We start from the raw sequence: 24,975 nt of genomic DNA on the forward strand, positions 1-24,975 counted from the left end.
TCTTTAAATACTTTTTTTCTGCAAGATTTTGGGGGTTATATATAGAATTGTCTGTTCATATGCATTCCCCCCCCCCCCATGTAAGCACATATATGTGTGTACTGTATTTATTTTGTAATTGTCTATGGCTACATGAATTAAACAATGACTGACTGACTGATACAAAGCAAGGGGGAAAGAAATCTATGTATTACATACGTTTTTGTAAAAACATAAAAGCTGCGTGTGAGACCTAGTGAAATATCAAAGACTGAAATGAACAAATAATGAACAAAGAGCTTCCTGAAATACTGACTTCTGTGTTTGAACTGTCTGAAAAAAAAATCCTCATTAGAGCCTGGAACATTATAAATGGACACCGGAGCCTATTTTTTTACTAATTTTTCAGGTTTTCACAAGCATTTTAAAACGATAATCTCCACAGCCTCGTTCCAGGGTTTGAGTTACTTCTTTCCAAGGTCAAACTTCTTTGCTGGCATCCCACAAATGTGACTTCCTGGTTCACATGCAATGGAACACATATTGTTTAAAACTAGTCGAATCAGCTGTATCACCTTTTCAAAGTAACACCGAATATCCCTTTCAACTGTCCAGGTTGTGGATTCCAATCCTAGGGAGGTTGCTCAACTAAAGGCTATGAAAAAATTCAAGGTAATTTCAACACTATTCCTTATTTTCCTGTCCTGAAGGCAGATTAAAATGTAAAAAGAATGGAAACAAGACCCATCCGACCTGGAACGTTTTAATCCCAGAGAGCACAGTCGCAAACCAATCAGAACCACAAAATGCTTTAAAAAGCAACAAGCTGTCAGTGGAAGAGAGTAGTCCCCCCCCCCCTTCTCTCTTCCTTAATGTAGCCCCAGGACACACATGGGTTAACAGGAACCACAAAGGACTGTTTTAGAAAGGTGAACTTGGGAAAGATCTGTGATACGTTGCATTTCAGCCTACTGCATTACAGTCTTGGTTCTTTCTAAGCAATGAGACTGTGTTCCCTGTTAGGCTGAAAACCAAGTTGCTTGCTTAGACTGAAAAGGATTTTTTTCCTTTTTACAAAATCACATTCATGTCACATTGCCTTATTGAGATACACTCCTGTGCTTGAATTATGTATAGCAGTACCAACACATACCTTTTCTCCTGATTTATGAACAAAACCACCAGAACACTAAATGGGTTACAGATCTCTTTTAAAGATTATGTACGTAGCAGCCATCAATATATATATTTACTGCTGATTTCCCCTCAGATATTAAATGAAAACATAAAGACACATTTCCCAACCTGGTGTTATTGAACTGAGTTGGAATCTGTGAAGACTCCGGCATTAAAAAAAACCCTTGAAGTAATTGCACAACAAAGCCGAAAAAGGTGTTGCAGTGCTGCTCTTCGCCTGCAAATGATGCCAGATGTCTTTGACACCGAAATTTTATCTCAGTCTCAGTGCTTGAAGCAATGGATGGTTACAGAAGAAAACGGCGTTGATGAGCAAAAGAGTCGTTATTTAAACACAACAGTATCCAACATAGCTGCTAAACACTGGACGATGTTGGAAGTCATCAGCACATCCACATGTTCTTCTAAATGACGTTTGGGGTCCTAAAATATAAACAGAGGATGTTATTTATAGGAATTACCCCCCCCCTTGCAATGTCACACTAGCAACTGGCTGATCCGAGTTGATGACTGAATGGAGGATGCTACGGAAGCAGTTGCAAGTCCAGTTTCTTCTACGTTAGCTGCGCTTTCTCATTACATTCTACAACTATTTGTTGTCGCCGATGGAGGCGGCACAGAGTTTAAACAGCGTCTCGTGTTATTGATGTGCAGGAGTGCTGCATTTTGAAGTCCTTGAAACATTACTTTTCACACGTATGCTCCCAGAATTGGGCGGGGCTTACTTTATTCAAAGCTAGGGTTGCCAGGTCTTCATGGCCCCCAGTCTGTGATGGGGGGCGGGGAGGGGGGGTTGGCGGCATAAGGTGGGGAAACTCCTGGAGATTTGGTGATGGAGCCTGCATAGAGTTCACACTCCAAAGCATCCGTATTCTCCAACGGAAGTGATCTCTGTAAGAGAAACAGCAAAATCTTCTCTGCACACCGGCCACTCTCCCCCTTATGCAGGAAATGGGAGGGCCCAATCCTCACCATTTTTATTGCAGCCTCCGCGTTTGCTTTTCATTTGTCACAAGTAGCGTGACTTATTTGTAGCAGAAAATCCATAAAATGAGTATCTGCCTAACAATGTTGTATAAGAGTTACTTAACTAAGAATCAACCGAGCCGCGTGGTGTGGTGTGGTGGTGAAGTGCTTGCACTGCCACTCACACGGTCAGGAGTTCAAGCCCCCTGTGGGTCAGATATCCTGGCAGTTGGCTCATGGTCAACTCAGCCATCCATCCATTTCTTGATCGGTAAATGAGTACCTAGCTCATAGCTAGGGGGTAAAGAATAGCCAGGGAAAGCAATGGCAAACTACCCCACAAAAGCGGCCTGCCTATAAAATCACTGCTTGCAGTGGTACCCCAGGGCCAGATACGACTGGAGGGGAAACTTTACCTTTAACTAAGAATCATCAAAAATTCACTGTCAAGTTCAAGAACAGCCCATTCTAATAATGCCTTTTTCTTCTCATTAATTTACGATGTTCATGAATGAAATCTAGGCTCCATTGAAATCAATGGCAGCTATGCAATTTGCTTCCAGCGGATCTGGGACTCCATCCCATGCTATTTTAAGATATACTCACTGAAAACAAAAGCACTTTCCAATTAAACAAATGAAAAACATAGATAGAAAAAGTGAGGTTGCACCAAGCATATCAAGTATTCCAGTGGGAAGGAGTGTTTCCTTACAGTATTTGGTTAGGTATTACAACAGTAGGCACTATATAAATACTGCCTCTTTCTTCCAAGAGAGAAAAACATTTTAAAAAACCACTGTGAAATTTACTATACTTTAGATTAATTTATTTCATCGCCGGAGTGGCACTCAGAAGCCTAAAACATACCTGATTATACCACCAATGAAATATCTCCAATGAAAAGCACAGGGAGTCGAAGACTTTATATTTTGTAATTATGTCACTCTTTAGAGCAGAGATTCTCAAGCTATGAGTATGAAGAGCCAAATGTGGATCATGAGGCCAGGAAAGAGGAGGAAGTATATCAAACCGGGGTTTGCTTCAGCATGAGGTGCTGTGTCAAACTTTGGCTTGCTCCAGCATAAGGGCCATAAAACATGGCCTGTTCCTGGTAATGCTACATCAGGATTTACCAATGTGGTGCCTGCCAGCACTTCTGACACCTGCAGAGCTTTTTAGAAAGCAGGCAGGGTTATTGTAAGGAAGGGCTTCTTATTGGCGGCCCTCATTCAAAGGAAAGGGTTTTCTATGGCTGCAAAAGCAGCCGCAGTCACTGGAGGATTAGCAGGACTGGTAAGGACCCAGGTTCCTACAGGCCCTCTTCTTTTTCTCCAGTCTTTCTGTCCCATCCGCTTTCTAATTCTCCTTCTGCGATCCTTTTGCAAAGTGCAACAGGAAGCGATAGTGTTTCACTTCATTTTTTGCAGCAGCCATTTTAGGTTTGGCTCCACCTCTTATGGTGGCCATTTTGAGGTGCGCCAGCTCAATAACCGAAGTTCTACTGATTCCTTTTATAGCCTAATGTGCCAGATGGTTGATTTAGATGCAAGGGGTACCCTAATGAAGTCAGGGCAGGTAACAAATGGTACTGGTTCTGGCCACTGTTGAGACTTCCTCAAGTCTGTGACTTGCAGTAATTTGCTTCAGTGGAAATAAGTGAACCCTTTGTTAGGAAATAAAAGAAAGGGGGGGGGGCTTAGTATGAAACTAAACAAAATATACAAACTGTGTTATTTCTCATCAGTATAATTCATTACACCTCACCTGCTTGCCAACATTTTTTATTGCCAGCTGTTCAGGTGTCATTTTATCTTCTTCCTCTACAGCCTGTGAAGGAAACGCAGGAAAGGTGAGCACTTAAGATCTTATTAATTGCCGAGCCAAAAAATGTAAACACTATTTTTCTTAAAACTGAACATAAAGCTACAGCATCTTTTACAGAAGGACACATCCAATGGAAAAAGGAAGCTAAACTATCCCCGTTTCAGAAAGTACAGCAGCACCAAGCCGGGTGCATCCGGGTAACAGTAAAGATCCAAGCTCTGTATCTGTTTGAAACGGATCCAGCCTCATTCCTCAACTCGACCCTTCCACTGAAGAGATGCTGCACCTTCACATTTTGGCAGTTCTTCCATAGCGCATTCCCACTGACATTATAAGTGCTCTGATCATTTCTTATATCAGCATTTCTGAAGCTGGGTGGGGAGTTGTCCAAGGGCCCCTCGGGGTCCGTAAGCATACCCCAGGTGCCTTTTGTAGGACCAAGGCTGGGCCTTTTCCATGCTATTTGGCTCAAATGAAAACAAAGCCCTCTCCCTTTTTTCTAGGAATGCAGGTAGGAATCTCTATGTTGAGGAATGGGGACTGAACCAGTTCTCTGCTCTTTCAAAGGGGAGGAGCTAATCCAGCTGCCCTAGCTGACAGGTCACCTTAGGACACAAGCCAGAAGATGCACTGACTGGCTGACCAATACCTCAGCCCTATGAACTCTAACTGGTTAATTGGCACCAACTCCTGAGGTCCTAATGCAGTCATGAGATATATAGGCTGACAGTACAGATACAGGCTGGTGGCACCTTGTTATAATTCTTTGCTAATTCCAGCATCTCCTTCACCACTGTTTCATTAAGTTTGCAGTGCTCGCTGTAGTCCTGGAGAGTTAACCCTTCCATCCAACTCTTCTTATGCAAATTCAGCAACATCTGCAAAACAAAACAAAGGAAAACCACCAACCCAGTTACCAAAGAGTGGGGGGAAAGAGTATCAGATTTTAGCAGACACTCGCATAGTTCAGATGCAGGAAATACAGAGGCACCCTCAGTCAATTTTGTTATGATTAAGTGTAGGTATAACGGTAGCCGAAATCCTTAAAACAAATTCAGTTCTACCACAGGATCTGTACTGCACAAGACAGTAGCAAGACAGACAAGTAATCCTGCAGACATTTTGTGTCTGCTCATATTTGTCATCATTGTTGCCAAGAGATAGGAAAGTTTCTGGTGATGGGAAGGCATTCAAGAACACTGCTGTCAAGTCTGAATTACATGGGTCTTCAACAGATGAATTTTTCCCCCTGTTGCAGAGATTGACTCCTTACCCTACTCGTGAGTACCCAATCCCTTGGAGATGACCTGATGCGACAGAAAGTGTTTGGGATATAAAGTAATAGAGAAACTGGAGGTTACCCTCACAGGGAGATTTCGAAAGACCTTGATTAAGTGCTAAAAATTGTTTGTGCCCATGCGGTTTCAAGGCCTTCAGCCAGACCATCAGCTTCCAACACATAATTGGTGTCAGAATTGCGGAGGTCTCATTCTCAGTCATGAGAACAAAGTCACAGACGTGGGGAAATGTACATCACACTGAAAGAATGCCAGAACACTGTGTGAAGGCTATATACATTAATGGAAGAATCTTTGAATCCAAAAATCTTTTCCTTGTCGCTCAGCAATTACTGTTACCACCTTAGCAAAAATACTAGAAGCAAAATGAATGAAGATAGAATTAACCTGAGGAAGTTTTGGAGCAGACTCCAGAAAATACAGCAAAAAAAAAGCAAAAAGAAAGACTTTGCACAGGGACTGACATGTGAAGGAACAGCTCTGAATCTGTGTCTCTTGATGCCTTGAAAATACCGACGTACTAAACACAGCCCCTATGCGAACACACCAATCTCACGTTATCAAATCTGTCTGCTTGTGCATATCATGGGTTTGTTAGGGGTTTTCCAAAGCATCAAAAGAATTTAACACTTTTGAGTCTTGCGAGCCCAAGGGAATTACCTCTGAGTGAGAAGGCTGGATTCTGTCTAGACTCATCACCTTCAGTAAAATTACCGACGCATCGACAGCTGACTGAATACTGCCTTTTGTTAATTTCCACGCAGCTCCAAGGATGGCAAGAACTGCAGGGCATTCGAACAGATCAACAAACCAGGTGGAGTCTTTGGTGAACATCATTTCCTACAGCAGGGGTGTTGAACTCTGGCGCTTCAGATGCTCATGGACTACTATTCCCATCAGCCCCTGCAGGCATGGCCAATTGGCTGTGCCCGCAGGGACTGATGGGAATTGTAGTCCATGAACATCTAAAGAGCCAGAGTTCGACACCTCTGTCCTACAGTGATTTGGAGCACTCTGTAAATTAGAAGTAGACTCTGTAAATTAGAAGATAACAAGTGGGGACCCACAAGGACTTGCAGTGGCCACTTCATTTTACCTTGTATTCCTTTCCCACACTATGCAGCCATCATACCACATCCCTTTTCCCCGCTGCCTTTTCTCCTTCCCATTTACCAACCAACTTTTCTTTTATCTGCCCCCCCTTCTACCAGTCTTCACCTTCATTATTTACTGACTTCATTTATACCCCACTTTCCTCCCCAACGGGGCCCCAAAGCAGCTCATGATTCTTCCTCTCTCTTCCCTTTTATATTCACAACAACCATGTGAGGTAAATTCAGCGGAAAGAAATCATGGGCCCAAGATCAGTGCGCAGCCCATTGCTGGATCCGTCCAGCCCAAGTCGTGTAGAGGCTGCCGCTGGGACCAAACAAGTTTTGTGGCATCAAGTAGTAGTCACTGCTATACCCACATGAGTTATGCAAATTGCCTGATAGCTACTTGCCTGGTGGTTGTTGCTGGGCCTGGTGAGTTTCCCCCTCTAGGTCAGAACGGAATAAGCATGAAGGCCAAAATAGCACTGGCAAAGAGCCTTGTCACCTCTTCTTTTTACTGGCAGAAGCCAAGGTTTGAAGGCCAGCAACATCACTGTGGTTGACTAACCCCACTCACAATAGCCAGAAGGAATTTCCCCCAATAAAGTTGCAGATGCTGCTTCTTTTATTTTGGGGGCCTTCAACCACTCAAAGTATTATTATCATTAGATTTCAGATTTTTCTGCAAATCTGGAGCCTTTCTCAGGTTTGTAGAAAGATCTGTCTTGTTGGTCCATGACTCCAATCTCTGAATTTCAATCTCAACAGATGGCAGTGTGTGTGTGTGTGTGTGTGCGCGCGCGCGTGTGTGTGTGTGTTGGGAATTAGATATGCTGATGTTGCTCTAAAGTCATAATGGCATGCAGTCCTACAACGACATTCTTATGGTTATTAAAAGGGAAGTGATGCCATTTCCTCTCAGCTGTGATAGAACCCAATGTAATCACTGAATCATAGAAACATGTAACTGGAAAGGACCTCAGTGGTCATCCATTCCAACTCCCTGCACAGTGCATGAAATTCACAACTACCCTCCCCACCACACCCCAACCCTGTGACCCCTATTCTATGGCCAGAAGATGGCCAAAACCCTCGAGCAATTTGAACCTGGATGTTTCCAGCCTTAGGACAATACTAGTCGGTACACCACACATTTTGGATAGTCCTGGAAGATCCTTTGGAATATACAGCTGGTTTCACAGCTTGCCTCCTCGTACCCATGGGTACCAGGAGGCAGAAGCATATTTATGATCTGTACTGCGGCAGTTGCATGAGCTTATTTCCGTACACAGTTCAAAGTGCTGTTTTTGACTTTTAAAGCTCCCCAAAGCACAGCTACGCACCCCTCCCTCTAATGACATGGTGGCAAACCTACGGCACTCCAGATGTTCATGGACTACAATTCCCATCAGCCCCTGTCAGCATGGCCAATTGGCCCTGCTGGCAGAGGCTGATGGGAATTGTAGTCCATGAACATCTGGAGCGCCATAAGTTTGCCACCGCTGCTCTAATGCCTTCTTTCTGCAGCCTGTTAAGATGAGGGCATTGTGCCTTTGAAGGTTACAGCTGGAGCTTTTGGCATGAAGGCCGTTTCAGTGACGATCCTGATGTTAAGGCACCCTGGGCCAAACTGACAAGTGTTCCATCATGCAGAGATGTCAGGTGCCCAGAAAAACTTGCCTTCCTCAAAAGGCCGTTCACAGAAAGCTATCATCTTTTTGGGAGATTCGACCAGCATTGACTTGCATGCAACTCTCAAGTGCCTCTGAATTGGCTTTGGCGAGTTTTCTACATAGTCTCGTTTTACAACGTTCATTTTAATGGACCAGGCAAGACAGTAGGGTATTAAAAAAAAGGAACAAATGTAAGAAAATTAACAGAGACGTTGAAGAAACAGAAGATAAGTTTGCAGAAGGATGTGGGTTTAAAAAAACATAAAGCCCACTTCTTTGTCATAATTTAAACAAAAATGTTCCTAAACCCTGTAAGCAAGACAGATTGGTTTCCACCAACAACTTATTTCGCATTCCTGGTTATGCAGGCAGATGCCTTCTGGAGGAAATGCAGTTTCCTACAGGAGTTCATGCTAAGGTTCATATGGTGCGGCAATGCAATTGCTATATGAAACGCAGGAGCAGCAGGGGAAGGAGGAGATAGGAAATGAAAAACAAAAGCGATCAGAAATTAAAATTCAGATCTCCGCACCGCTGCATGCCTCTAGTTGGTTTAAATAATTTGCAACGACTTTTTAAAAACACACTCCAAAACACATAATTGAAAATATCGTAGGGGGAAAAAAAATTAAACTTGCCTTCTGTTCTAGCTCATTCTTTCTGTAGTTGATAGTAATGGAATAGTAATGTCTATTCAGACCATGAATTAAAGCCTAGAAAAAGAAAACACACACACACAAAGATTAATCAAATACCCCAGAGTATATCCAGAAACAGGCAGATCTCTGGAATGTTGGAATTCACAAGATCCAAACAATGTTTGCCAGGACTACATCTGATGTCTATTACCAGTTTGTTTGTGCACTTTTAAAAAATGCAGTTATCTCCCCGCTGAAGCAGCTATGCAAGATACTTTGTTCTTACAAAATTCATTTCAAATAGTCAAAAAGATTCACTCTGCACAGGGACAATACTCATTTCATTCAATCTTCCCTTTTTGACATCATGACATTGAAATTCAGCATGGTGTAGTAGTGGTTAAGAGCAGGTGGACTCTGAAGTGGAGAACCGGGTTTGATTCCCCACTCCTCCACCTGAGCAGTGGACTCTTATCTGGTGAACTGGATTTGTTTCCACACTCCTACATTCCTGCTGGGTGACCTTGGGCTATTCAGTTCTTCAGAACTCTCTCAGCCTCACTTACCTCACAAGGTGTCTGTTGTGGGGAGAGGAAGGGAAAGGAGCTTGTAAGCCACTCTTTGTCTCTTTATAGGAGAAAAGGGGGTATAAATCCAAACTCCTCCTCTTCTTCGTCATCTCTTCTGTTTAGAAGGTGTCACAACATCTTGCATTATCACAGTAATCATTACAACAACCAGATAAGGGAGGCCAGCATGATTATCATGAAGCAGCTGAAGGCAGAGGAGAACAGTACCTTGCTGAATGTGGACGAAAGTTCACGAATGTGGCTCTAACAGGCTGAAATTTAGGTCCATCAAAGATAGATGTCCTGTGGCTAAGTTGGGGGGGGGGGGGCAGAGTGGGAATTCCAACTGTCAAAATTGGATGGTGAGGCTTTAACACCTGCCTCCACCGTAAAGAACCTGGGTGTGATCCTGGAATCTTCCCTGTCCATGGAGGCCCAGGTTGCATATACAGCCAGGCCGGCTTTTTCCCATCTTCCTCAGGCCAAACAGTTGGCCCCCTATCTGTCCTGTACAGACCTGGCCATGGTGATCCATGCGACAGTCATCTCCAGGTTAGATTACTGTCACTCGCTCTATGCTGGCCTACTCTTGAGACGGCTCCAGAAACCTCAGCTGGTCCAGGACGGAACAGAAAAGGAGGACATTTGATCGGTGCTCTACCGGCTGCACTAGTTGCCAATTGAATTCCAGATCGTTTTTGAGGTTTTGACACTAACCTTTAAGGCCTTCAATGGTCTGGGACTGTTGTATCTTCAGGGCCCCATACTGCCCTGGGTGGACCATTCAATCCTCCAACAATAGACTGCTCATGGTCCACAGCCCCAAGGACATTTGGTTGTCTTCCATCAGAGCCGGTGGGGGGGCGGTGGCACTGGCTCCTATCTAGTTGAACTCACTCCTGGCAGAGATCAGGACCCTGCGGGACAACAATCAATTCCGCAGGGCCTGTAAGACTGAAATATTCTGCTGGGGTCCTACACCTGAAAATATCTGGTCATCCCGGCCCCTGAGTTTATGCTCCCTCCGCTCTCATCTATAAGATTTTATAAAAAACTAGGGTGAGAGTTGGGAGATTAATGGGCAATCTCTCATGTAAAATAAGACAGCCAGGTCCTTCTGCTTATGCCCCTGTGAGCTTCAGATTGCTTACTTGCTGGGTGCTTGTTATGAAAGCTGCCTTGAGCCAAGAGGAAAGGCAGGATACCTATATTTAACTAAACAGAGTGGCCCACTTGGCACTGAAGATGACACATTTTGTTGCTCCCTCTTTAAGGGATGGGGCCCCCGAGGAGGTGAGGGGGGGATGCCAACCTCTGAAATGTTTACGGCGTGCAGCAAGTTGGTTTTATTCTCGAGGACTTCTTGTGGAGCACTTTATTGTGGAGGGAGATGTAACTGGGGTTTAATCCTTTTAATGGTGTATTGTGAAAGGAGGATACCTTTATGCGTGCTCTAAATCTGTATTCCTGAAAATTAAAATCAAACCAAATCTATATTTCTTAAGGACGTGACAGAAAGATGAGACTGACAAAAAGACAAATTAAGAAATCGTTGTTGGACAAGAACTGATTCCTGCGACAGCTGGAAGCCTACGTTTTTAATTTGTGAGCAATCGTGCAAAAGAGGGGAGGAAATCACAAAACGCAACATGAGACCAAATTCTGCTCTTTCTACAATAGTTAAATTCAGAGGCTTAGCCGGGGGGGGGGGGTGTCCAGTGCACTGGTGTGTCCTCTGCCCAGCCCTGGAACACCCCCTGCCCCAGAACGCCCCTGCCACACCCCCACAGGGGCACACGCCCGGTGCACACACACACACACACACACACCCCTTATGGAGCTATGCCTCTGGTTAAATTCCTCTTGGAATATCTGTCATGCATTTTAAAAGAAGTGGGAGTTAAATACATTCGCACAACTACTTCTGGTCAGAATTCAAAGAATCATTAAATGTTCACAACAGGAGCGTGCTAATATTTGATGACTGGAGTTGTTGTGTCTTTTTTCCTTTTTTGCATTTTAGTACTTCCCCACGGCTGGAAAGACGGAGTCAAAAAGCCCCTCGTCGCTTCAGCAACGGGAGCGGCTGGAACCAACTACCACGCCGAGAGGCCTACTGCCCCAATGCAAGCGCATCAGTTATTTGCATCCCACCCTCCATTTTGGAAGGACCGCCACACATTAAGCTGAGGTGAAATGAAAAGAAGCAGGGAAACACACAGCAGGTTCAGCACTGGTTGAAAATCAGCCGCACACCAGGGCCAGCAGAGGTAGGCTATGCTTTTTAATGGCTGTTTGGAGACTAGGATATAACTTAACTTTCTAAAAATAATGAAGCAGTAGGACACTGTGGGGGTTTACACAAGAGGTCATTACATACTACCTCAAAAAGCCCAGTAATGTATTCTCTGGAAAGATGCAAGCACGGACTTGCCTGCATCCAATCAAAAAACATTAGTGGGTTCTTTCGTACTCATTATACTTTGCGAACTCAAATAAAGAGCACAATCCTTCTGCCTTATTAAACAAACATTCTGCTCTGTGCACTGAGATCTTTTGTTCTGCCATTGTTTGACAGAGAATGTGGGATGAAACAATCGAGTGGTTTATCCGTATTTTGATGCCAAAGGGGTTTTGCTGTGACTAGTTTGGAAGTCTCTAAAAGTGCGAGCTTGATGGTGGTTCCAGCTTGATGGTGGGACTACGTTGTTTTCAAAGGCAAGGGCAGTGTTTACAGCATATGTTGTTATTAGTGCTCTCATAATTAATCTTCAGAGAAATAATTAGGCTTCTTGGTTGCAACTATCTGGGTCTTTTAGAATGCATTTTAAAGAAAAATAATAATGTTTTTTGGCAGTGTTATCATTAGCTCTCGAGAACGGTAACGACAAAGAAGTTAATCATTCATGAGGGAATGCTTGTTGAGGAAACAAGATGTTTTCCACACAGAAAGCCCCAACCCCAACCTTCAATCACACAGAACTGAAAACCAAATGCCATCCACCATCTTTTGACAAGATTTGTTCGGGAGTACACTGAACCGATCCAGTTCCCTTCTCTCTCCAGAAGTTGCCTCAAGACATAAATTTATGCACTTATAGAAGTTAACAAGATTGAGGTTCACGTTTTCTAAAGGCCGGTGCAAATGTAACAGCCCCGATCTCCTGTTATCAGTTCTCCTGCTTTCAGCTTTTGAAAGCTTTACTGATTTATTTAGAGGATATACATGTAAGACTGCATTATAGAGCAGGCTTTTTGAAGAGGAAATGTGTTTCAGACTGGTTGCCATTCTAAACCATGCTTATTTGGAAAAGCCGCTAAAATTAACTGTATTCCCCAAAATACATGTTTATGAGCCTCTTCAGGTATTCTTTTGGTTCCAATAATACTTTGAAACTGTGAGTGAGATCCTCACACAGTGAGAAGGGGGTAGTACGTGGACTCAAAAATGAAAAGGATCTACCAGTTCACTCACTATTTTATATCTGCAGTGGCTAGAACCGTGGTGGCGAACCTTTGGCACTCCAGATGTTATGAACTACATTTCCCATCAGCCCCTGCCAACTGGCCGTGCTGGCAGGGGCTGATGGGAATTGTAGTCCACAACATCTGGCGTGCCAAAGGTTCGCCACCACTGGGCTAGAAGCATGGGAAGAACTACAAGAATCCAAGAAATGCTTCCAATTTTCCCTTGAATAACATTCTCAAGATGAAAAAAAAAAGTTTGTTTTTTTTTCAAGGATGTGTGAGTCTTCCTGATTTGCTCACAAGTTTCTGGTTTCAGCGTTATGGTTTATCTACTTATAAGACTACAGTCTGACTGCTTTTATGGTACTTCAGCATTCACAAGAAAATCTGACCACCTGAAAGTAAAAGAAAATCTCTTGAGCAAGGATGGAGAAAGATCCGAGTAGTTATAACTAATCTGCATATGCTCTTGAATAATGTTCAACCGTATCAAAAAGAAATAGCAACGGCAACACAAAATAAACCCACTAAACACATCTTTGTTCCATATGAAATGCAGCTGTATCTTCGTAGCAATGTTTGGTATTTTAGAAACTGGCGTTTTTAAAAATTCTTTTCATTTTAAGCATACACAGAAGACACAAAATGGTCAGTGATTGTATTTTGAGCCGCAAGAGTCACACACATCTCAAGGTGAAAACACCAGCGCCAAACGACGACTTTTACCTGGATAGACGGTTTGTTTAAGTGACCCAGATTTGAAGTTGTTTGTCTTGGTTCATGTCCCAAGACCATCATATTAGCATTGATCAATCTGAAGGCATCGATAACAACCTGTAAAAACAAGACGCCAAAGTCAATTCTTGGTAGAAAGTGCAGGTGATGGAACCAAATTAGCTGTGGACAAGTCACAATCAACTTGCATCTCAGGGCTGGCCTCTTTCCAGAAAATTATTTAATTATAATACTAATAAAAAGAGAGAGAGAAAGCCCCCTGCTGACCGCACCAGCAGCCCACTCGTTCTCTCTTGAATTGTAAGGTGACACCAATTACTGTACGTTTCAAGGAAAGGAAAATGAATTTCAGCTTTCTGTACTCCAAAAGCTAAGCACACACTTCTTCCCCTGCATCCACATATGCACATAGACGCCATGTAACTTTAAAGACTTGTATATATTTGTCACCTACATCTTACCTAGTCAAACTGAATGACAGAGAGACTAAAGCTGAAAGTGAGCACAAGCTAAGGGACTGTGTTTAAAGCCCAGCCCTGTCACATCAATTATACCACCGGAATACTTGAAATGACAACAAAATTATAGTCAGCAAGGAACTTGCCCCGTGTATTCCCTTCTAGTCAGATGCTTTTTACTCACTGCAAGGAGGAAAGAGGTTATAAACTGTCGGATGGATTATGACCACCTTGTCAGTGTCACGGCCAGGAGTAAAACAGAGGGAAAAAGAGGAGGGGGAGAGGGGGGGAATCAAGGTCAACTTGCAGCAGAAAACAAGCAGCAGGCAACTTTCAGAACTTCATTACTTATTTTTGTTTGCTTCTATAAAAAAGGAAAATGCAAGGATCCTGTGCAAGGAAAAGCCGCTTGCTGACCCACAGGGTGATGTCATATTGCAACATTTACTAGGCAGACTATGTTTATGGGGTGTTTTCAGTGGTGGGATTCAGCAGGTTTGCACCACTTCGGCAGAACCGGTTGTTAAAACTGTGCTTGTAAACAACCAGTTGTTAAATTATTTGAATCCCACCACCGGAGCCGGTTGTTAAATTAATTGAATCACACCACTGGGTGTTTTGCCATTGACTTTGCCAGTTGTCTATACTTTATCCCCCCCCTCCCCCCCGCAAGCTGGGTACTCATTTTACCAACCTCAAAAGGATGGAAGGTTGAGTCCACGTTCCGTCAGGATTGAACTCAGATCGGGAGCAAAGCTTTGACTGCAGAACCGAGGCTTACCGCTCTGTGCCACAGGGCTCCTTTGCTTCTACAAGATTCCATAAATTATGGGCTTAGACCCTCTGCTGATTTTGTTCAAGGACCTTTCAGAAAGCACTGATGGCACCTCAGAGGGGTAGGCCCTTTTAACAGGAGGAACGATGGAGGGTTCTCACATACTGTTGCCTTCCTCCTTTCCCCTCGTGCCAAACAAAGTGCCCCACCCAATGTTCTATGTATTTAATGGGAAGTACTTGCAGGGAAAAAAGCGTGTAAATTTCTTCATGCAATTGTACAAATGCCTGTTGATACAGGAGCTGTGCCCAGTTATGGCTTCTCAGCAAACGTATGTGCAGTTAAACAGATGAACAGGGGATCATTTTTATGCCGCTTTCTACCTGCAAGGCCCTTCAAAGCAAGCCGGGCATCTGAACCAGTTTTTTACACTGAGGACAGGAAAGTGTTAAGAGCACAAGAGCAAACCACCCAGGACCCGTTCCCAAGAGATTTTGTAAAATGAAGAAAAGCAGCAGAAGTAGTAAGAAAGATCAATGATGCAAAGGTTAGAAGTCTCACATGGACCTGACGGGCTGAACTAAATGAGGTTAAGTACAAAACAAAGCAGAAGGATTGTCATCTCTTGCTACAGAAACTGCCTGGCCCTGCCCTTTAGCTGGTACCTGAAGGCAACAGAGACAGCATAATTGTCTACAAACTGGAATGTGGGGGCTGGAACAACTTCTAGATTACATCCCCCTTTGTCTCTCAGTGGCAGCAGCGAGAGGTTAACAAAAGCTTCGCTAACAGTCCTTCTTAAAGATTACTCTGTGATGTCATTTTATTATGTATAATTTGAACTGATCTGTAAGTGAGGAGGGCCGCAAAGAAAAGTGGAATAGAAGTATTTTAATAAGCAAGTCATGGTTCAGATTAAGCATCACCATATGGACACACAATAAGAAAGGCAGTGCAGAGTTATTCCATTCTAAGCCCACCAATGGAAAACATCCTAGACAACTGAACTGCCGCCCTGTGCCCAAGTTTTCCTTTAAGCACTCGTGATGAAGCTGCAACTAAACCAAAATTGATTTCCTTCATTTATAGCCAGCCTTTCTAACTCAGACAAGGTTGATTACAGAGCATTTGACCAGGCAGCATAAGGCATTCAACGAATTACGCAGTGCTACTAGAATTAGAGTTTGAAAACAATACAAAAGCAAACAAAAAAGGGGGAAAAACACCCCTGAGTAAGGCATGAAATACCACAATGCAAAAAGTGAACTACAAATGCAGCAGACAAAGTACATGAACATCACTAGAGCACAGTTCTCTTTAGCCAACACTGAGGCAAAAAAAAGGAGAAAAGGCCCCTACTTGCTATTGTTTGCGAGAAGGAAATGGTCCTTTTGCAAATCTGGTCATTGGCCACAGGCCTTTGATGGCAGAGGGAGACACCTCAAACACTACAATTATAGGCTATCTAAATAAATGACATAGAATGTCCCCAGTGCTGCCATTACCGAAATGAAAAACAGTACAGTTTCAGTGGGATGAAGAAAAGAAGAAGGAAAGTTTGGATTTAAATCCCCACTTTCTCTCCTGTAGGAGACTCAAAGGGGCTTACACTCTCCTTCCCCTTCTCCCCTCACAACAAACACCCTGTGAGGTAGGTGGGGCTGAGAGAGCTCTGAGAAGCTGTGACTAGCCCAAGGTCACCCAGCTGGCGTGTGTGGGAGTGTACAGGCTAATCTGAATTCCCCAGATAAGCCTCCACAGCTCAGGCGGCAGAGCGGAGAATCAAACCCGGTTCCTCCAGATTAGATACACAAGCTCTTAACCTCCTACACCACTGCTGCTGAAGCAGGAGGGTACTTCTTGGGAAGCCAAAAAGGACAGAGGTGTGTACAGATGAGCTCACCATCTTGAAGCTGAAGGCAGAGGCAGCGGTAGCCGGCTTAGACCTTCAATTTAGTATACACAGGACTCAACACAGGTTACAACAAAATTCAACCAGAGGAATTTTAAATAACAGGCTAATTTTTAAGGCTATTTTAGCCCAGGAACTATTATTTTAAGCTGTCTGTGGTTGGTTGTGGTGGGTTTTCCGGGCTGTGTGGCTGTGGTCTGGTGGATCTCGCTCCTAGCGTTTTGCCTGCATCAGTGGCTGGCATCTTCAAAGGGGCATCACAGAGGGGGAAGCCTGTTACGCACTGTGTCCAGTGAGAAGGGAATGTTTTAGTGGGATGTATATTGTCCATGTCCCCAGGTGAGGAACCAATCAGTAAGTGCTATGCAAAGGTGTGGTTAGTAGTATAGTATTGCACGTGGGGTTTTCTGTGGTCTGTTTTTACATGTTTTTATGTTGGGCTGGGACTTAAGGTGACCCCGCAGGGTTTCCAAGGCAAGAGCTGCTCTGAAGCGGCTTGCCATTGCTTGCCTCTAACGTCACCCCTCTGGTGCTCCTTGAAGGTCTCCCGCCAAAATTCCTGTCAGGGTCAAGGCTGAGAACGCGTGACTGGTCCAACACTACTGCAGCCAATTCCCATGGCAGAGCGGGGACCTTAACCTGGGTTTCCCATATCCTAGTGCAGTGATGGCGAACCTGTGGCATGGGTGCCAGAGGTGGCACTTGGAGCCCTCTGTGGGCATGCAGGGGTGGAAAATCACCCCCCCCCCCACACACAAACACATATCTAGGCTGACCTGGGCCACTGAGCACGATGTGCGCGCACTGATGTGAGCAGGGAGGACTTGGCTGGTGGGCCTGATGCCTGTGCTCTGGGTGGCTGCTGCCCTGGGGGTGCGGGGGTGCGCAGAGGAGGCAGAGATGCTAGAAAGGCACAGAGTGGTGTGCGCGGGACTTGCTGGAGGCTAGAGCAGGCTGGCCCCTGCTCGAGCGGGTGGGGCGGAGGAAGAAGGAGCCAACCGGGTTTTTTCTAAACTAAAACCTCAGCATTCAGGTTAAATTGCCGGGTTGGCACTTTGCAATAAATAAGTGGGGTTTGGGTTGCAATTTGGACACTCGGTATCAAAAAGGTTCACCATCACTCTCCTAAGGTGTGACACCTTAACCACTACACCAGCAGTTCTCAACCCCTTTGGGGGTCGAGCAACCTTTTCACAGGGGTTGCCTAAGACCATCGGAAAACACATATTTCCGATGGTCTTAGGAACTAAGACACAAATAATTTTATGGTTGGGGGTCACCACAACATGAGGAACTGTATTAAAGGGTCACGGCATTAGGAAGGCTGAGAACCACTGCACGACACCATGCTGGATTTTAATGGACATCTTCTAAAGTTTTGCTGTTATTTTTATTTTGCAAGCTGTCTTAGGCGGGGTTCTAAATAAATAAACAGCTCATGTGGTTCCCAGAGGACTTACTAGTAGAGATCACAATAATTAGAAACAAACAGCAGACCAACGTCAACTCATACAAATAGCGCAGTCGCTAGGTGAGATACTCTGGTGGGAGAAGTCTCCCAAAAATATGAAGGATATATTACCATTCTTCCTGTCTCAACCCACAGAGGGGGTTTTACTAGATACTCAGTGGCTAGATAGGGTTTGACACCTTTACTAGATACCCAGTGGCAAACCTAGGGTTTGACACCTTTACTCGATTATGCTGGCTCTATCTCTTTGATGTTAGACTGATACTCTCAGGGAGTTCCTTCCTTCCACCTTCTTCTCGCAGACTTCTCCATCTTACTTTCACCATGCCTAGAAGGAGGATGGGTGCTCCGTGCATCGTCTCCATCCAGCTAGAATAGGATAGATTAGTGAACCTATCTACCTACCTTTCCATCCAGAATGGAGTTCACTAATAAATACTCTTTTTATTAGATTAGAAACTACAAACAACTCCGACTTTTCTTTGTGCCAAAGCTCACTCGCAAGCTCACATACACACGTGCGCAGGTAAGCTCACGCTGTGTTTAGCCACCAGTGCGCTTTGCTCGTTGTGCAACAGGAAAACACACTACGAGGTGTTGTTTCTCCCTTCAATATCCACCATGCATCCTAAGTCAGATCAGGAAGTATTCTCTCGTCTTATCCCATGCATCATTATTGATTCACCTGCCTGATTCATTTGGATAATTTTCAGCAAGTCATGCTTTATCTTCAGGGTCTTAAGGCACAATTATTCAGCAGTACGGCCGGGGTATACATATACATGTTCCTTCTACCCCTATGATTACATACACTCATTTAAAATACAGAATCAAACTGGGCCACAGTTTGCTTTCCCTACATGTAACGCTTAGCCTCAATGAACTGGAGATCATGTATTATCTGTTGAGATATTTATTGTCCTGCTCCCCTGCATTGTCTTCTGCAGGCACCATTTTCTGCATAGTTTAACATATGTCTAATATAGTACACTTTTTTGCTGACTACAGTAATCCTAGTACTATTACACTGCTTATTAAAGGTTTCATCCTATTGATCGCACTGATTTACACTGTGTAATCTGCCCTCGGTCTCAATAAGAAAGGTGGAGTATAAATAAACCAAAAAATAAAAGAATCAAGTAGGCTTGATCCCTCAATAAACCCTGGTGAGACAACCAAAGCAGGTTTCTTGCACCAGTGGATGCTACTATAGCCTCACTCATGTGCTGTGTGTACCAGGACTTCCATGTTAAATACAGGAACAGTAAGGGGCAGGGCTGGGTTCATAGCTGACAACCCTGCTCATGTATTCAGCAGCATAGAAGTAAGAACCATCTTATGTATTCCTTGCATAAAGCTGGTTCCTTCTCCACCTTCTCTTTGGGAATGGGAGATCAAGAAAGATGAGGGTGGTAGGTGTTTCTCCCCTCCTCATGCATGGCTCTCCCTTGCTACAGTGACAGATGACAAAGCAGCTAAGAACATTTATACGGTTTAGATATGTATACCATCGTGTATGCTTTCACATCCTGCATGTGAGCTCCCAAAGGAATCTGGTGGGCCGCTGCGAGTAGCAGAGTGCTGGACTAGATGGACTCTGCTCTGACCCAGCAGGCTCGTTCTTATGTTCTTATCTATTATTTTTTAAAAGCATATATTTTATGTAACACTGATTACCCAAACTCTTGAAACAACATCCGAGCCAGATGTTCTAATTTATGAACACCTGCAAATGCCCAACCAAAGGAGAGAGCGAGTATAAATAAAATAGTAAGCAAAAACAAAACACAATATACCCACGCCATAGTCCTCCAGAGGATTATTTGACAGGAAATCACACCAAGAAGTAATTTACTCTGAAGAGAAGGATACAATTCCTTGGCAAGGTATCAGAAGCACAAGGTGCTTCATCAGATTGAGGAGCTCCACCGCAACTCTTACAGCGGATTCTTGCTGACTGCTCCACTAGAGTGGCATGGAATCCATCCAAGACTGATGTGGCATTTTCTAACACAGCTGTGTCTACTCAGATTTGCTTTTCCATATGCACTTCCTATTCCTGCAAAAGATGCTAAATAAGGCCAAACATCAGGGTCTCCAAACTCTGCTCCAGCAGCCTTCATGAACCAGGCCTGGTTTGAGCAGCCTTTACAGTAAAACACCTTCAGCCATCTAGTGGTCCCCTGGGGGACTACACCAGGTACATTGCTTTGGAACCCAGAATATGTCCTCAATCCAACTGCCTTGGTAGATACAAGTTTCAAATTATTTCTGCATTGCCAAGGCTGACCGTTTCTCACCTCCATCAATGCTAGAGAACTTGATTTCTCTGGAGGAGGAAATTATACTGGACTGTTACAAGCTTGCCAACTGAACCCGAACAGTAATACATTACTAAACTTATCACTCTATCCTATCCTGAATTAAGGAGGACTTGTTTTCTGATCAACTACTAGGCAAATGTATGACTGGAGTGACATTTTGCTTTTGCTGAGCAGCATCATTACAATCAATGGAGAGAGAGAGAGAGAGAAAAAGGAGAAGAATACTTTAACTACCCCAAGATTAAAGGAATTCACTGCGATCACTATAGCAACTGTCTTAAGGAAAACTAACATGCTCAACAACCTGCAACCTAAAATTAGATCTGGGACGCAACAAAAGCATAAATGCAGCCATATACCCTACATTTTGATTTCTGTGCAGTCTCCTAATTGCTCCCCCCCCCCCCACACACACACAGGAAGAACAAGCGCCTTCTTTAGAGAACCGCATCAAAATAAATAGGCTCGTTAATGTCCAGGGCACTAATGAGCTATAGATGAAAAAGGTGATAATCATGCTACACTCAGATTCAAGGATATAAAACCCCGGTGAGCTCCTTGGATATCCGTAGTAGCTCAAGACTTCTCTAGGTTTGTGTACTTTGAGATACAGGAGGAGGCAAGGACAGCAATGTAGCCGCCTTACGTTTTGCAGTGGAGATTTTACAGACGTAGCACTAGGAACACAGAAAGAACAGAGGCCAATTCAAGAGGGGCAAAAAAAATATCACTGTTACCTGCAACGGTTACGAGTGTCTGAGTTCTCTTCAGACATCTCAGCTTCCTTTGGCCACAACGGCTTGTAAACTGCATTAAAATGCAGCCTCAGTCTTAATGCAAAATCACTCTTCCCCTGAGAAAGGGAATAAAGGTAATACTGTGGCTTTAAAATAAAGATATATAGATGACAGTGGCAAGGTTTGGGGGAAATTATTACATACTTGCTGAGGCTATGGTTCTTTCACCAACTGGACGATTTAATTCTGCCTGGTGCAAGTGCCTTGAGACTTTGCAGAGGTCATTTCAACAGTAGACAGCGTATAACAAAACCATTAGCGGTTTGGCTAGCTTAAGGAAACCTCTTACTTTCCTTTTTTTTGTTTATTATCACTGCATGAATCTGCAGCATATGATAGTTTATAATTTCTCAGGCTTGTTAAATTCATGTTAAAGGTCTGTTTTCTTGTTGAATAAATTTTGTTCATATAATGCTGCCTATTTCGTACAGTGAGTCTTTAATAGCACCTTTGGTCTATGCGCAACTCACAGATCAAAACAGAGGACTAAAATAGGGGTTGATGATGCTATTTACATGTGTGATTCCTGCTGTCTTCTTGTTAGTAGCTTTAATATAATAGAAGACCTTGTCTGTTTTGTAATTAACACATCTTTACTGGAGAGATATTTGGAAGTGATTGCTGTGAATATACTGGTTAGTAAAATAAACACAATCACACACCATTTTCTGTTATCAGACAAATTTGTGAATTGTACACATTATACTCCAGATCAACAAACTGTGATATAACAGCCAAGTGGAAGACACATTTATATAACCTTTCATTTTTCAGAAAATGTGTATTCGTTCTGACCTTGCAAATATAATTAGTTTGTGGGATGCCTGGATTTCAGTTCTATGGATTGCTTCAGTAATTGCAATGCCTGGAAATAGATACTAAATATTTGGAAGCTGCCAATGCAAAATAAAAACTACTTCTTTGTGTACATCTGTTTGTGCTTCCCAAAGCATCGTGATACGAATGAAACCTACATTCCATTGTTTTCCCAGCTACTGCCTTCAGATATAAGAATTCATAACATTGTTGACCGTTTGTCAAAAGCTAGCAGTCAGATATCCACATAATCTCATCTATATAATTTTAGACATGCTATACAACAATCCAGTGATTTGTACGCTCGTCAACACTGCTAACCAATCTATGACCATTAAGAGGAGTATTTGTCCATTAAAAACTATTTTTGAAATCTTCTTTCTAATACCGTTGCCATTTTAAATATTCAAGGCTTCCTATTGGGACTACAGTTGTTCATTTACCTCAAGGTTTTTAGATTCTACAATGCATCTCCAGAAGACGATCTAACACTTCTGGGAGAAAATAATACAGGTGTCATATTTATGAGGATGAATTAGAATTGGTTAGCTGAGGTCTGTCGTTCACAGCTGAAGCTCTCTGGCATCAATATATTCATAGTTAAAAAAAAAACCCCACAAACAAAACCAACCACTCCAAACCCTGTGACATACGCACGCTATCTTAAAAATGCCTTGTGCTGCTTTTCAGGTCAAGCATCCAGCTATTGTTTAAGCTGCGTGGTTATGAAGCAGCACAGCAACACGTAAGGAACGCTGTGCAAAAGGGTATAATGTATCTGCGCCAGGTGTGGAAGGCAGAGTAATGTCCCATCTAAAACCTCTTTTATCACCTGCAACTGACCTGTTATCAACTGCTTAGTTGGCTTCCAGATTCTTTAAAAATTAAATGGAACACATGACCCTCAAAGTGCAGCCGATTCTTGTGACCGCTTCGTTATTTATGCTGCCATGCATGCTTAGACAACCGCGAGTAAAGAACATCTCCAGTCCCTTGTAAGCTCACAGCATTAAAAATTCAGAGAAGTCGTACTTTTTATGCCATTTCCAATGAAAAGCACTAAGAACAGAAACTGACTCATGCCAAATGCATATCACTGGATTGCTGTGATTGTGAGTTTGAAGTCTGCTTCGTGGAAATTATTTATAAAAATGTCAATTTCAGCTCTGGAAGAGGGATTCCTGGGAGTATGTACATTTTCTTTCGTTATCCTCTGAGAATTTGCTGGCTTTGGTCAGGGCTACGATGCCGCTCGAGTCTCCGTACTGGAAGAGGAGACAGCTACAGAATAATACATTTATCTTGACAAGCGAAGGCATGCATCCATAACCCACACGCAGGAAAACCACAAATTTCAAAGCTATATTCCTTAATGAAGATAGATGGATTAGACTATGTCCACTATGGTAAAAGGCAATTAAAAATTAATACTTTTAAACAAAATAAAGTCTACTTTGAACTTTTTGGTTTGAGGGATGAGAAATAAACTCAAATAACCCTTCAGTTTAACAAGCAAGCACTTATTTGCTGGGTCTAGAGCATAGAAAACTTGAGTGCTGTTGCAGTAAATACAACACTTCGGCATGTACTGCTAAATAAAGTGTTCCATTTTCTACCTCTGCGCAAACACGTAACTTACCTCCTCAACTACGAGATTAAATCAAAACCCCAAATGTACAATTATTATACGCATTTAAAAGCTTAAACAGGACATGAAAGGTGTAACGACAATACAATCTGTATCTTATTTAAAACGTTTATGCCCCGCCATCCCATCTGTGCAGGATCCTTGGGGGCAGCTGCATGTTTCCTAGCCAATGTTGGAAACACATGCAGACTGCGTTCAGGCAACGGTCCAAACCGTGGTTGGGAGTATTAGAAATGAACTGCAGGAAGACGCATAGGCTGCTCCCTGCCCCTTCCTTTCTCTCTGCTGTTTATCACCACCCATAGTCCGCAGACAGGTCTAAAGTAGCTAACTAGTGTTTGTCCTCCGAACTGCAAAAATAAATATTAGTTTCAGGGAGGTTTGATATTCTGGTTTGGGGGAGATATCCTAATTATAATATGCCGATTCAGACGTCGTGGCAAGCTATGGTCAGGTCATCTGTTAATTTAAGCAAGACTGGAGAATCACCTAACCACAGGTGTCAAACTCGCGGCCCTCCAGATGTTATGGACTACAGTTCCCATTGCCCCCTGCTAGCATGCTGGCAGGGGATGATGGGAACTGTAGTCCATAAAATCTGGAGGGCCGCGAGTTCGACACCTATGACCTAAGCTGAAGCATTTGCAGAAAGAGAGGTGCTTAAAACACAAGTGTTGGATTGGAGCCAGATGAAGTTTTCTGGTAACAGAAGGCTCTTCTGCCAGCAGAACAAAAGTTTTCTGCCTCTCCCTCTCCTGTTACAGCCTACCAGTCTCCCTGAAATGCTTCTGCTGGGGGACAGGGGACCCTCAGGAATGGCATGATGGCAAATCTGCAGCAGGAGGGAGAACTGGAGGAAATGACACCTTTCCTTCTATCAGTGGAAGGTTCAGACTGATCACACTAGTTGGTTTCACACTATGGTCCAAATGAGCTCCCTTGCAAGGACGGCGATAACCGGGTGATTTAACCCCCCCCCCTTCCGTTTCCCAATCTTTCCATATTCTGTGAGTGGGACTTTGGAGTGAACAACGTAATACTTCGGTTCTGCACTTCCACAGCACAACGCTGGAATATTCCTACGTCAACTGTATATTTTGGCTTTACCTAGCCCCACTGCCTCTGCGGCAGGTCACAACCATTACGTGACAGTTTTGTTAGAGGGGTAGGGGAGGATGAGCCACTCAGCACTAGAGCAACTGTTCCAAGCAATTATTTCACTTGTACCTACTTGTAGCTGAAGATCCATGTGGGAAAGGGAGAGGGGAGGAAATGGTCCACTACACAAGTCTTCACTATACTGAAACAGCCAAAAACATATGCAATTTACAAG

At 43.5% G+C, this 24,975-nt stretch overlaps 1 protein-coding gene across 1 annotated transcript in view; it reads right to left on the reverse strand.

Annotated features, from left to right (window-relative positions):
• Positions 1-728: 728 nt before the first annotated feature.
• The window catches only part of PSMD14 (proteasome 26S subunit, non-ATPase 14), a 58,361-nt gene continuing 34,114 nt past the window's right edge, over positions 729-24,975 (reverse strand). Inside the window, exons 7-11 of the mRNA XM_048485506.1 lie at positions 13,433-13,540; positions 8,670-8,744; positions 4,719-4,844; positions 3,907-3,969; positions 729-1,599 (exon numbers count right to left, since the gene is read on the reverse strand). Of these exons, the coding sequence (XP_048341463.1) occupies positions 1,501-1,599; positions 3,907-3,969; positions 4,719-4,844; positions 8,670-8,744; positions 13,433-13,540 (471 nt within the window). The 3' untranslated portion in view covers positions 729-1,500. The remainder of the gene's footprint in view (positions 1,600-3,906; positions 3,970-4,718; positions 4,845-8,669; positions 8,745-13,432; positions 13,541-24,975) is intronic.

This window comes from Sphaerodactylus townsendi, linkage group LG02, assembly GCF_021028975.2.
Source record: "Sphaerodactylus townsendi isolate TG3544 linkage group LG02, MPM_Stown_v2.3, whole genome shotgun sequence".
In the NCBI taxonomy this organism is placed as follows: domain Eukaryota; kingdom Metazoa; phylum Chordata; class Lepidosauria; order Squamata; family Sphaerodactylidae; genus Sphaerodactylus; species Sphaerodactylus townsendi.